The sequence below is a fragment of the Nicotiana sylvestris genome, chromosome 10 (assembly GCF_000393655.2).
Source record: "Nicotiana sylvestris chromosome 10, ASM39365v2, whole genome shotgun sequence".
In the NCBI taxonomy this organism is placed as follows: Eukaryota; Viridiplantae; Streptophyta; class Magnoliopsida; order Solanales; family Solanaceae; genus Nicotiana; species Nicotiana sylvestris.
In genome coordinates, this window is record NC_091066.1 from 136,499,683 (window position 1) to 136,513,320 (window position 13,638).

The 13,638-nt window shown below is 36.5% G+C and overlaps 1 protein-coding gene across 3 annotated transcripts; it reads left to right on the top strand.

The window, feature by feature from the left end:
* The first annotated feature begins 1,917 nt into the window (after window positions 1-1,917).
* On the top strand, window positions 1,918-12,754 carry LOC104217172 (paired amphipathic helix protein Sin3-like 3). 3 transcript variants are annotated; one of them, XM_009767334.2, is made up of 24 exons: window positions 1,918-2,292; window positions 2,412-2,442; window positions 2,539-2,668; window positions 3,131-3,286; window positions 3,382-3,562; window positions 3,641-3,739; window positions 3,890-4,063; window positions 4,152-4,302; window positions 4,568-4,704; window positions 5,529-5,604; window positions 5,726-5,758; window positions 5,889-6,163; window positions 6,269-6,423; window positions 6,568-6,695; window positions 6,776-7,030; window positions 8,549-9,229; window positions 9,344-9,411; window positions 10,427-11,041; window positions 11,116-11,216; window positions 11,301-11,439; window positions 11,530-11,682; window positions 11,790-11,953; window positions 12,025-12,133; window positions 12,218-12,754. In XM_009767334.2, exons 3-24 carry the CDS (start codon window positions 2,619-2,621, stop codon window positions 12,365-12,367), a joined length of 4,050 nt encoding a protein of 1,349 aa, XP_009765636.1. In that variant the 5' UTR covers window positions 1,918-2,292; window positions 2,412-2,442; window positions 2,539-2,618; the 3' UTR covers window positions 12,368-12,754. The 3 variants fall into 3 exon arrangements, with proteins under 3 accessions (XP_009765636.1, XP_009765637.1, XP_009765634.1); XM_009767332.2 differs by having other exon boundaries at window positions 1,919-2,292; window positions 9,332-9,411; XM_009767335.2 differs by lacking the exon at window positions 2,539-2,668 and having other exon boundaries at window positions 9,332-9,411.
* The last annotated feature ends 884 nt before the right edge of the window (window positions 12,755-13,638 follow it).

A 13,638-nucleotide genomic window follows, 5' to 3' on the forward strand; every position in this document is an offset into this window, starting at 1 on the left:
CCTGTGTCAAACTGTAAAGTTATCTTGGAGCAACAGTAAAGTTGTCTTTGTATGACCTATAAATTATGATTTCGAGCCGTTAAAGCAATTAATAATACTTGCATTAGGATAAGCTGTCTACGTTACATCTTTTAACTTTGGACTCCTCTTGTGCAAACAAAAATAGCATATATACATGAGATTATTATGGTTAAGAAGCAATTCTAATTATAAAACGCGTTTGTACTCTGCATCCTCTAACTTGAAAAAAGTAAAAATAGAAAAAAGCCCAAAGTCAAAGGCTGCTTCTCCTTTTAGTTTTGTTATCGTTAGCTCTTTTGCCAATAGGCAATAGCCAAATATAGTAAAAATAGCACGATATATCTAGTTTTTGGATTGGTCATTCAAAAATAGCTAGCTTTTACAAAGTTAATGAAAAATATCCACTATTTTGCTGCAACAGAGACCAGTCCAGCATAATATACTGGAGTTCGGTGCACCTGTGTATGAACTTCAGCATATTATACTGGACCAGTATACTTTGCTGACTCAAGTATAATATACTGGAGACTGGAGCACCGGTGCTCCAGACTCCAGTATATTATACTGGACAATTATACTTGCTGGAACTCCATCATATTATGCTGGAGTTCCAGCATACTTATCCTGAAACTCCAGTATAATATGCTGGAGTTCAAGCATATTTATGCTGGAACTCCAGTGTAATATACTGGCGTATTTTTCGGGTTTTGAACAGTGTTTTCGCTCAGATTTATCTTTACATAAAAAGTGGCTAAATTTCGATTACTTTTAAAATTGAGCTATTTTTGAACAACCAGTTGTAAATCTGGCTATTTTTTGAATTTCTCCCCCAAATATAAGGGATTCCATCTCACAGGTCACCGGGAAACAAAAAGGGGAAAAATAAAAAGAGCTGAAAATGAAATCCATCCACTTCTCCAGTTTTCCCAATCAGGTAATCCAAAAAGAACCCTAACCCTAAATTTATTAATTAGGCAACCAAATAAACCCAATTAGCAAACCCGCAGCGTGCACAAGCTTTAGTAACTCAGGTAATAACTTTTTTTTCCGGACAATTTTGCCCTTAGCAATTAGCATGCTATATTTGCTTAATTAACATAACCTACTTAACTAACCAAATGCTACTTAGTAATTATCTACACTTAAACCTCAGTCTCCTAATAATACATTCAAGTCCTAATTACCTACAAGTGGGTCTATTGATTGAAACCAACCAACCCCCCCCCCCCAAAAAAAAAAAAAAAAGAGAGAAGAAGAAGCAAATAACAATGCAATGTGACTTCTCTATTTTCTTCATTATAGGTTGTAACTATATATTTATCACACATGTATTCATACACATAGACACACACATATATAAGGGATTGAAAAGAATATGGCGTTGAAACAAGAAGCTCAAACCATATAATTTCAGGAAATAATCAAATATTGATTCTCAATTTATCCTTATAAAATATTAAATATGTAATATTACACATCACTCATTTGATATCCCGATTTAATTTTTGTCAAAGTATCATTGATTTAATAATAAAGCCAATGTGTAAACTCTAAAATCAGATCATAATTTTTAGATGGTGTTGAATTATATAGTGTTCCACGTCAATTAGGAAAAAGAAAATTACATAAAAATATTTCGAGTTTAATATACTATAAAATTGCTATAATGGCATATGAAATACAATAGGATATAAAAATTGTTTCTACTAATTAGTGTGTGACAGTACGTTCCTAATTTTGTTTGACCAAAAGAAAAAACACCAAAAAATAACAAAATTAGCGGCTTTTCTTTTCTTTTCTTTTCCTCTCCCTCTTGCTCTCTGTATTGAAATTTTTATTATATCCATCTCCATATAATATCACCAAAAAACACCAGCTAAGACGATATAACAAATAACAACACTAATATATAAACTCTCTCTCTCTTTTTTTCTCATTGCTCCTCTCACATATTGTGTATCAGAAAGCAGATAATTTTCTCCATATTATAATCTTCAATTAACTAGCAAAAAAAATAAAAATAAATCACAGCCATAGCCCATAGCCCATAGCTTTATTTTCCATTTTAGCTTCTTCTTCTCTTCTTTTCATATTATACGTTTGAATAAGGAATTGAATTTCATATTCATATTCATCTCACTCTATACACACACCAAAAACACACAGTTTTGTTAAAAGGAACTGTTTCTTTCTTCTTCCTTTGGAAGAATTTTTCACAATATAAATAGCAACCGCCATTAACGGACTCGTTTGAAGATCTCTTCTTTCTCTGTAAATATTCTCAACCTTTTACTTACGTCATTGTTTATGCTTTTCCTAATTTTCAAGTAATGTAATTTAGTAAAAGAAGAATTTTTGTGTTATTATTTTAATTATTTTGTTTATTGTAGGATTTTGATGAGAATTTGGAGGTGATCTGTGGTAAGAGTTAAAGATTGTTAGTTGATAATTGTTGTTTGTTAGATCTGTAATTGTGTATGATTAATGAAGTGAGTATTATGTGATTTGTTTGTTCAGGATTTTTGTATTATTTGTTAATTGGAGGGTTAAATTTACAAAATGGTGAAGAGATATGACTTAGAGATGATGACGTATACATGAGTTCTCAACTCAAACGCCCCATTGTTGTTTCTTCCCCTGCTGAACCGTAAGTCTTATAAATAAATTATCATAGTTTTGAACTTTTATTATACTGCAAAATTACTATGTATTTTGTCCTAATTCTGAGATTATTAGGTAATATTTCCAAAATTTTAACGTATAATTTGGTGACCTTCAACTTACGTGCAGAAGCTTTATACAATTGGTAGGGGCAGTAATTTGTTTTGCTAAAGTGATAAGCTTTTTTGTTTTTTACTAAATTTTATCCCCTATTTGAGCTGAACAGAGAGTAGTAGTATTAGTTTAGTTGCATCACAATAAGTCTCCAAATTTTGTTTTTCCTTTTTATAATATTTGCACGAAATGTTTTTTTCTCCTTTTTTTTCCTTTCTGGTATTGACATTCAGTATTGATACTGTGACTTAATGTGGGCTCATGATAGATGTTGATTTCCCTGTAGAAAGATGTGTGCTTTTTATTTCATGTCTTATTACATTTGACACTGCAGTTCTGGGCAATCCCCAATGATGGGTGGAAGCAGTGCGAATAAGCTAACAACAAACGATGCCCTTTCCTATCTAAAGGCAGTGAAGGAAATCTTTCAGGACAGAAGGGACAAATATGATGAGTTTCTTGAAGTCATGAAAGATTTCAAGGCTCAAAGGTAGAATCTTGATAGGTTAAATGCCATTGATTTAGCAAAATATTTGGTGCTTGATTAGTTTTTTTATCCTTTTCCTTGGGACTGTTTGTTTGCAGAATTGACACTTCTGGTGTCATAGCGAGGGTGAAGGAATTATTCAAAGGGCATCGAAGCCTAATTATGGGGTTCAATACATTTTTGCCCAAGGGATATGAGATCACCAATCCTGAGGACGAACCTCCAGTGAAAAAGCCAGTTGAATTTGAAGAAGCAATCAGTTTTGTAAACAAGATAAAGGTGAAGCATCACACCACTAGTGAATGCTGCTTTTCAAATTAAAATTGCTCCTCATTTGATTAACATTCTGCTTTGCAGACTAGATTTCAAGGTGATGATTTCGTATATAAATCATTTCTTGATATTTTAAATATGTATAGAAAGGAAAACAAGTCCATTGCAGAAGTTTATAATGAGGTATGTTACTCGCCTTTGCTTGACAGCTTCTTTGCATTTGAGTCAAAACGGAAAGCATGAATGTTTTCTAATCTCATAATGAGATTTTATCTCTTTCAAATGTCACCACTGAGATCTTACACATTTTGAGGCGATTTTATGTTCTTGCAGGTCTCCTACCTTTTCCGTGGCCATCCTGATTTGCTTGAAGAGTTCACCCATTTTTTACCTGATGCCATGGCTGCAGCCCGAGCTCGTCAGGCTCAAGCTCATAGGGCCCCTATCCTGCGTTATGATGCGAAAAGCTCTTCGATGACCACGGCAAGGCACATGCACGTCGAGAAGGTAGTTTCGTGATGGTGATTTTCTAGAGTCCGTTGTCGTTGAATTTTGGCTGATAAATCAGGGTATTTTTATCTTTTGGCTGGTTTAGAAGGCTACTTCACATGTCGATCGGCCTGATCCAGAATACGAAGAAACAACGATGAAAACTGAAAGGGATAGAAGGGATCCACAATATGAGGATAGAGAGCTGGACAGAAAATCTGTTCATAGAGATACTGCTGTTGACCAGTTTGAACACAGTAAGTTTGCCGATTGATGTAATTTGCTTGTTCCGACCTTGAAAAGTAATTACCTAATATAGAAATTATTACTTGCAAGGTAAGTATTGATATTAAGAAAATTATGATTGAGACTTGCACCTTGTTGTATGGTATATAACAATTTGGCCATCTGAATTTTGCTGCCTGTATGTTTCATTTCCTGTAAACATACTCTAAGTTTCATTTTATTAGCTCCATCAGATTTTTTAGTTGAATGGCTAGTAATCTACTTATGTTGGAGCAGGTATGCAGGACCATGGTTTTGCTTACTGTGAGCGGGTTAAGGAAAGATTACAGGATATCGGAGATCGAAATCAGTTTTTTAAGTGCCTTCATATCTATAGCAAGGAAATAGTTACAAGACCACAATTACAATCCCTGGTATCCTTCTTCATGCTTTGAATTTTTTTTTTCATTGAGCTTGGTTAAATTTTTAAATTTGCTTGTCCAGGTGAAGGTTATCAATACCCTTGAACTAATTAATACTCCCTCCGGTCTACAATAAGTGACCATTTTACCTTTGGCACACCCATTAAGGAAATACGAATTCCTAGAGAAAAAAAGATGCATCACTAAATTAGCCTTAATTAATTGCTACCTTGACACATTGGAATATGTAAATAAGGGCAAATTTTGGAAAAATAAAATTAATTCCTTCTTGATTATGTAAATGGACACTTATTTTGGACCAAAATAAAAAGGTAAAATGGTCACTTATTGTGGACTGGAGGGAGTATCATTTTATAATAGAAATATGAAACCAATAAGGCAATGACCTATATATCTGCTATATTCCTTCTTTTGTTTTAGGGAAGTAGTATACAGCTTTGTCTGTAGTGAGAAATCTTGTGTATGCATCCCAATGTTCATATATCTTCACATACATCTGACGTTATAGACAGTAATGGCGTTGATTATCAGTTGCATAAATACACCACCCCACCCCCACCCCCACCCCTTTTTCCAAAAAGAAAAATGATGAAAGTTCACAGAAGTATAATCTATCGCTTATAAACACACTGATGAATCTTTTCTTAATGAGGATGTGGTTCCACCAGCATGTCTTTCTGTGTCTGGCTTGACTTTATGCTTGCAAGGCGTAGTCTCAATGTTAGTTGTCAATTACATGATTCAGTTTCTTATCTATAATGCTTCTATAGTATCAGTGAAATCAGTAATTTGGAGTAAAAATTTGTTTGCCTTAGGTTAGCAGCTTACTCGTGAAACATCCAGATCTCATGGACGGATTTGATGAATTTATTTCTCACTGCGACAGGACAGGTAATAAGCTAATGATTCCTGCTTACTTTTCTGTTACACTTGCATTGCTTTGCTACTGCTACTTGAGTTTCATTTTCCAGATCTTAATAAAGATTTTATTCTATTTGGAGTTTTTCTGCAGATGGTTATCTTGCTGCTATTCTGAGCAAAACACGTAAGAATGATGTTAGCTGTAGTCTTGAAGATGTAGTCTTATTTCTTTTTTAGCAATATGACAATGACTATAATGAAATTGCGGCACCTGTATGTCCACTAGATCTCTGACTTATCTCAATCCATTTCAGGATCCTCATGGAACGATGAACACATTCCCAAGTTGGATAAAGTAGAAGACAGGGACAAAGACCGAGATTGTGAGTGGGAAGACAGGAATAGAGTCCGCGAAACAAGAGAAAGAGATAGACCTGATAGAAGCGTCGCCTATGGAAGTAAAGATATACAAGGGCAGAAGATGTCTTTGTACCCAAGCAAGGATAAATACGCAGCAAAACCTATACATGAACTTGATCTCTCCAACTGTGAAAGTTGCTCACCGAGTTATCGGCTTCTTCCAAAGAATGTACAGATCTATTGTTTAAAGTAACTCTATTTGCTTCCTAAGATACATGTATTGGTGTCTTATAAATCTTTTGCACCGATTGGTGCAACACTTTTCTTGCTACAGTATCCAATTCCATTAGCGAGTCAGCGAACCGAGATTGGTGCTGATGTACTAAATGATCTCTGGGTATCGGTGACATCAGGAAGTGAGGATTACTCTTTTAAACATATGCGCAAAAACCAGTATGAAGAAAGCTTGTTCCGATGTGAAGATGACAGGTTGGAAGTTGTCTTGATGCATGTGGTCTTAAAGTCTTAACTTTCATTTTACCTAGAATGTGAAGTGATCTCATATCCTCTGACCAGTTCTTGTAAAGTTTCCTTAATACTCCTTTGCAATTGGTGATGCTTCCATAATAATAGGTTTGAGCTGGATATGCTTTTAGAGTCTGTCAATGCAACAACAAAACGTGTTGAAGAATTGCTTAACAAGATCAATGATAATACTATTGCCAGTGATAGTCATATCCGTATTGAAGAACATTTTACTGGTAAGAGGCTGATAACTGATGCTGATATTGCTATTGGATTGTTGTAATCATAATTTCTTATGCTTTTTTTTTTGGTATAGCTCTGAATCTAAGGTGCATTGAACGTCTCTACGGTGACCACGGGCTTGATGTTATGGATGTGTTAAGGAAGAATGCACCACTTGCCCTTCCAGTTATACTCACTCGCTTGAAGCAGAAACAAGAGGAGTGGGCAAGGTGTCGTTCTGATTTTAATAAAGTTTGGGCTGAAATTTACGCTAAGAACTATCACAAATCACTGGATCATCGTAGCTTTTATTTCAAGCAGCAGGACACGAAAAGCTTGAGCACAAAAGGTAATGTAAGATGACATTTTCTGATTTAGAACTAGTTCATTCTAATAACTTTATACTTTCACCATATTGTGTTTCGGAAGTTATTCTATAATTTATGAATTCTAGAATTCTCTTCTAGAAGGAAACAGTTTTTTGTCCTTGTAGCCTGGGCTGTCTGAAGCAAGAGCTTACAATTTAAAAATTGGCTCTTGTAGAACCAGAACAATGTTCTTAGAAGTTGAAATGAGTTTTTAGAAAGGAGCTCAAGATTTATGGCTCTCACAATATTTGTCAAGAGGTCAGAATCCGTGTGGAGTTCTACTTTCTAACAACTAGAAGACCCAACAAGCAGAAAAATTGATGAAGCAGAAATTCCATTTTTGCTTTCACCTAACTGTAGTTGTTACTTGCTCTCCGAAGTCTTATCGAGCTTTAAGAATAATCTAATGCTTGCCCTGCTGGAGAATTTGTTCCATCAATGCCTGCCCGACCAAAAGTAAACATATTTGAGCCTACTGTTTAGCTTTATAATAATGTTGAAGTTTATGTTTACCGTATAAAATAGGACAACATGCATTGATCACAAGCCTTTTTTGAGACTATTCCAGATGATATAAGGACTATTACTACTTATAGGTATTCTTGTCTTGAATTATTTACTTATCTTATCAAAAAAAGGTATTCTTGTCTTGAATTATTTACTTATCAAAAAAAGGAATTCTTGTCTTGAATTACCCTCTATATAGGTGACAAGAGTATCGACGTGAAGGATCTAGTCTGAGACTCGAAGCTACTAGGAAATTTTAAACTAGAAGTAACATTCTCAACTTACAATTAAAAAACCTCTCCCCTTCCTCGAAAGATTAGAAACAAACCGTATCTGCTCTTTTGAACTTGATTTGGCAAAATTGGTGTGCCTAAGCTAGCTGTTGTTTGTGAATGAAGTAGCATGTAGCTGTCTAAGCTCACAGCAATTCGTGCAAGTGGCCTAATGTTCTTTACTTGGAAAGGTTCCATCACAACGGTAATAAATGCCAAAAGGAGGTGTAAGAGATTTGACCATCTATATGTTGTTGTGCCATCTCAAATGGATTACCCTTGGTAGTCATTTTTGATAGATGTAAATTCATTTGCTTGTGGATGGGCATGACAATGCTTTCACATAATTCAGCAGTAGGTTTTATTCAACAAGTGCCTTTATTTTCTTGCAGACAGAGGAGGAAGTTTGTTGTACATCCACAATAGTACTACTTTCTTGAGTTGATTATAGAATTTTCAATCATCTGTTTTTGTCCCAGCACTAGAAGCACACCTTGAATTGTAATGTAGAGAAAGATCTTTTGAGAGATCATAGTGCATTATATGAAATATTGTTCAAAGTCTTTCCAATTTTCACCAATTCCGACCTACCTTTATTTATGGGATATTTGAAGGAGAGCTTTGTTACTTTTTCTATAAAATTCTCTCTATCTCGAAAAATTAGTTTTTCCTTGCTACAAGTAGATGTTTATCAAGGAGCTGATGTTTTCATCCCCACAGCACTGCTGGCTGAGATCAAAGAAATCAGTGAAAATAAGTGCAAAGAAGATGATGTGCTTCTCTCTGTTGCTGCTGGAAATGGGCAACCAATTATCCCTCACCTGGAGTTCGAGTATCCTGATTCTGACATCCATGAAGACCTTTATCAAATCATTAAGTATTCATGTAGTGAAGTTTGTACAAGAGAACAGTTGGATAAAGTCATGAAGATTTGGACCACCTTCCTGGAACCAATATTTGGTGTTCCTCGTCAACCTCAGGGTGCAGGGGATGGTGGAGATGTTGAAAAGGCTAAAAATCAAAATGCTATAGGTAACACAGCAATTGATGGGGAAAGGGCTGGTAGCCCTGCTAGTGACTCAGGCATGAATTGCAGACAAAGCAGTTCCAGGAATGGAGATGAAGAGCCTCCACCTCAGCATTCAATTTCTTCCAGAGTTCGGATTGCAAATGGTGAAAATGGGTTTAAGGATGATAAATCTCCTGATGCAACTGGTGTGACACTGAAAATTGTCACTTCAAGGACCCTCCTTCAGCATGGAAAGGCAGCCGCTGATCCCAAAATGGCGGATGCAGCATCTGGTCTCAGCAGAGAGTCTTTTGGTGCTGACCAGCTAGTGCTTTCAAACAGCACGGTTGTGGAGGAAAGCCATGGAAGAGTCTTTAGAGAAACTGCTTCAGGTTCATGGGCTGCCTACTTTGGATTGCTCTTCCATTTTGTATTTTTCACACTTCTTCATAGGATTAGTAATTGAAAATTTGATGTACCCTTTCCATTGATAGGGCATGGTGCAGGTACTTCCAGACCTAGTAGTTCCTCAATCAAATGTGAACTTGAGATAAAATCTTCTAATGAATCAAAGGTACTGTGTTTTAAGACTTTTAGATCACTTGACTATTTTAAAGTTCAACCTCCAAATAGAGACTGACATTTCTATGCATTTGCTTTACCTATTCATGATTTTGAAGTTACAACCCCCCCCTCCAAAAAAAAGACAACACAAAGTTGCCGTACCACTTGTTCTCTTTCTTCAACCTCTTCCCCATGCTCTAGTCCCAAAAAGCCGAACAATTAGGAAATAAGAGGTAGTCTTTAACTATGTTGCGCGGACTCTTCAAAATGATGCCACACCTGTGTTGGATCCTCCAAAAATACACTATTTTTGGAGGATCCGACACCCACCTGGCAACATTTTCGGAGAGTCCGAGCAACATAGGTCTTTAGATAAACCACTGGCAAAAAATCTTGACATGAATCCAAAAGAAGGAAATTTTTGAGATCCTGCTGTGAACTGTGTTTATCTGCCTCTTGCTCCCTTGTCAGGCACAGACTAGGGGTGGCGAAATTTCCCCAAAAGTAACCTGCCCAAAATTTTATGGGTTGGCCAATTTTTCTGGTGGGCTAATTTGGGCTATGCCCAAAGTAACCTGTCAGAAAATAGCAACCCAAGTTGAGCTGTTTAGATACCCCACCCAACACTATATTAGTGGAACAAAAGCTTTTTAAGAACTTAAATCGTTATCTTGCTACATCTTTATTCCACCAACTGCAAACTCCACGACATGGCCCAGGGGGCGCATACAGAGGTTCCCCGTATTAGTGGTTTTGGGCTTGTTTTTAATTGGACACTGTTTGCAGTGCCTCTAAACTTGAAGCTGATACCTGGTTTTCTGCTTCTTTGGGATGTGAAACCGTCCGCAGTGAGGGTGTAATCAGATTACATTGAGAGTGCACAAGTAGCCTTTTTCCAAGAAAACCCCAAAGCACACAGACACAACTAAAAGAAAACCACATTCAGATACTATTTAAGCTTGCAGTATATCTGTTGTTGCCCCCCCATCTCTAATTTTTCCCCCTTTTTTGCCGCATGATTTTAGGATGGAGGGTTGGTGGACCCAAAGGCAGAAGGTGTCAAGGTTGAGAAATGTCTTGAAGAATCCATAGGAAAATGTAAACTTGAGAGAGAAGAGGGCGAATTAACTCCAAATGGTGATTTTGAGGATAATTTTACACCATCAAATGAAGGTGGTCCAAATGTATCACATAGTTTAAAGGGAAGTTCAAGTAGTAAGCTGTACCAAAGTGGACATAGAGAAGTAGTTCGTGGTGGAGAGAGAGGATGTGAGAATGATGCTGATGATGAAGGGGAAGCAAGTGCTCACGGGACATCAGAGGATAGTGAGAATGCTTCTGAAAATTGTGATGTTTCAGGTAGTGAGTCTGCCAATGGAGAAGGTTCTCACGAAGAAGAGCGTGAAGATGGGGACAATGATGAGAATGATAACAAGGCAGAGAGTGAAGGAGAGGTGGAAGGAACTGCTGATGTCCATGATGCTGAAGGAGATGGTTCTGTTATGCCATTTTCAGAACGTCTTCAACATACATCCAGGCCTCTCACAAAGCAAGTTCCTTCTATATTTCATGACAGAGAGAAGGAATCACGTATATTTTATGGAAATGATTCATTTTATGTGCTGTTCAGACTTCACCAGGTAAGGCTACTTAATATCATGTAGTAAAAATCCTTCAGATGATGCAACACTAATGTTTCTTCTCTTAACTACAGACATTGTATGAAAGACTACAGAAAGCAAAATCGCATTCTTCGTCATCTGAACACAGATGGAGAGTCTCAAATGCTATAAACCCCACTGAATCATATGCCAGGTCACTTGAGTGATTTGTTTCCTGTTCCATTTCATTTTGATTAATCTGCACTTAATTAGACCAAGCTCCTCTTTGATGTTTCAGATTCATGAGTGCACTTTATAACCTGCTGGATGGTTCCTCTGACAATGCAAAGTTTGAGGATGACTGCCGAGCTATTATTGGAGCTCAGTCATATCTTCTCTTCACCTTAGACAAACTGATATACAAAATTGTCAAACAGGTAAATGCTTGTGTTTTTTCATTTTCTCCTTGTTTGGTGTATGCAGCTGCCTTGTACTATTCTTAAAATTTCGTTCTGCATCTCGTGCAGCTACAGACAATTGCAACTGATGAGTTGGAAAGTAAACTTCTCCAACTGTATGCTTATGAAACCTCAAGAAAATCTAGCACATTTTCGGATGTAGTTTACCATGAAAATGTGCGTGTTCTTCTTCATGAAGAGAGCATATACAGAATAGCATGTGTAAGTTTTTGCGACATCTTTGCTTCCTTTTATGTTATGTGACCAATATAGAACCTAGCATTCCCTTTTCCATTTAAACTATCATTGATAAATGACCTCCACTGCAGTCATCTACACCAACACGTCTATCCATACAACTCATGGACTATGTTCATGATAAGCCTGAGATGTCTGCGGTGTCAATGGACCCGAATTTTGCAGCTTATTTGAGCAATGAACTCCTCTCTGTTATTCCTCAGAAGAAGGAGAACCCTGGGGTGTTCTTGACAAGGTAGTATATCAACAGAGAGTGCTTTCTTGAATATTTTATATCATAGGTTAATGCTTTCTCGTATCTTGCAGAAACAAGCGGAAGTATGGATTTGGAGATGAGACTTTTCCAGGTGCAGTTATGGAAGGAGTTCAAATTATTAATGGTCTAGAATGTAAGATAGCATGCAGTTCATCAAAGGTACAATAGCTATCCTTAGTAATAGATACAAATTGAAGAGCCTTGTCTCTCTTGCTAACTGTTTTGTGGTTCCGGATGCCCTAGGTCTCTTACGTTTTAGACACTGAAGATTTCTTGATCCGGTCAAGAAAAAGGCGGAGAACATTGAAGGACAAATTTTCATCCAATGGCCACTCGAAGTCTTTGAATGGTTCTAGTAAAGTACAACGTTTCCGCAGATTACTCTTCAGTTGAAAGATGTGCATTTTGCATGTCTGCAAAATGGTAGAAAGGTAATCTACAAATTCAATTAGTCATAGTTATAGTTCTATGACACACAAAATGGAGTAATGGAGTCCAAAAGGTAGAATTTCACACAATTTACATGCTCTCGAAGGTTTCTGACTTTATGCTTCTGATATTTGTTTCTTAGCCGACTACTCGCATTTGTGGAAATTCAAATTTTGGCCCCCGCTACCATAGATTTATGTACCTTTTCCTATTGAATAAATGATCCAGCTAACAGCTTGGAAAATTTGTAGGATATCATCTCTAAATTTTGTGCCCAAATTGATGTATATATCTTTGCCTTCTCTGTTGTAAAACACTATAATTGTCAATTTCATGAAATTTTCCTTGTTACAGTGTAGCAGATTCCTCGTGTATTTATTTTCTTCTGCCTAATTTCCCGAGTCCGAAATTCTTATGGCCAACTCACCTTTCCCGTCTCGATGCAACTTTTTGAACCTCTTTCTTTTTGTGTTGAAATAACTGTCAAGGATGGAGCATACTGCGAGACCGCAATAATGGAGCTAGTTTTTTGTGCTTTTTAATCTTAAATTAAGCTAATATGTTATTGAAATTTGCTGTCCAAGTTTGGTACAATTTTCCATAAAACTGACCGAGTATTTGGTCGCAAATTCATAAAAGCATATTCAAGTTGTGTGAGTATCACATAGCATGCTGCTAGAAATTCTAGTAAAGTAGCTAATGAACAATGATTTTGGTTAGTAGAACTAGAAACATTACCAGATTGTTTTGGCTTGGTAATAAATAAAAAAAATGAGCTGCTGCAATCTGATTTTGTTCACGCCGTATCCTCTACCTTTTCCATCCTTTAAAATAAAATAGTGATATGCCATGTAACAGTGGCCTGTTTGTAGAACAGTTTCGGGCAAATTGAAGATGGCCAACAAAGGGAAATTTCTGGCGCTACATTCTTAAGTGTTTGGGCTCCATTTATTTATCTTTTAACTGAGTTTCTCTGGAGAACACACTTGGAAATTTGGCAGCTATTAAGATGTAACAGAATTGTGTGAACTTACTCATCTAAAAACTTAAAAGATGGCACAAATTTGATATTTATTTATATCTTAGGTATACCCTTTAACATGCAGATGGATTGTTTTAATGTACGAAGTACTTGAATTCTTTATATGATGGGTGGTGAAACTCAAGTTCTCTATGTATTTTCGAATAACGATATAAAAAACTTTGTAATCTATATAGGGGGTAGGGGAAGGGGA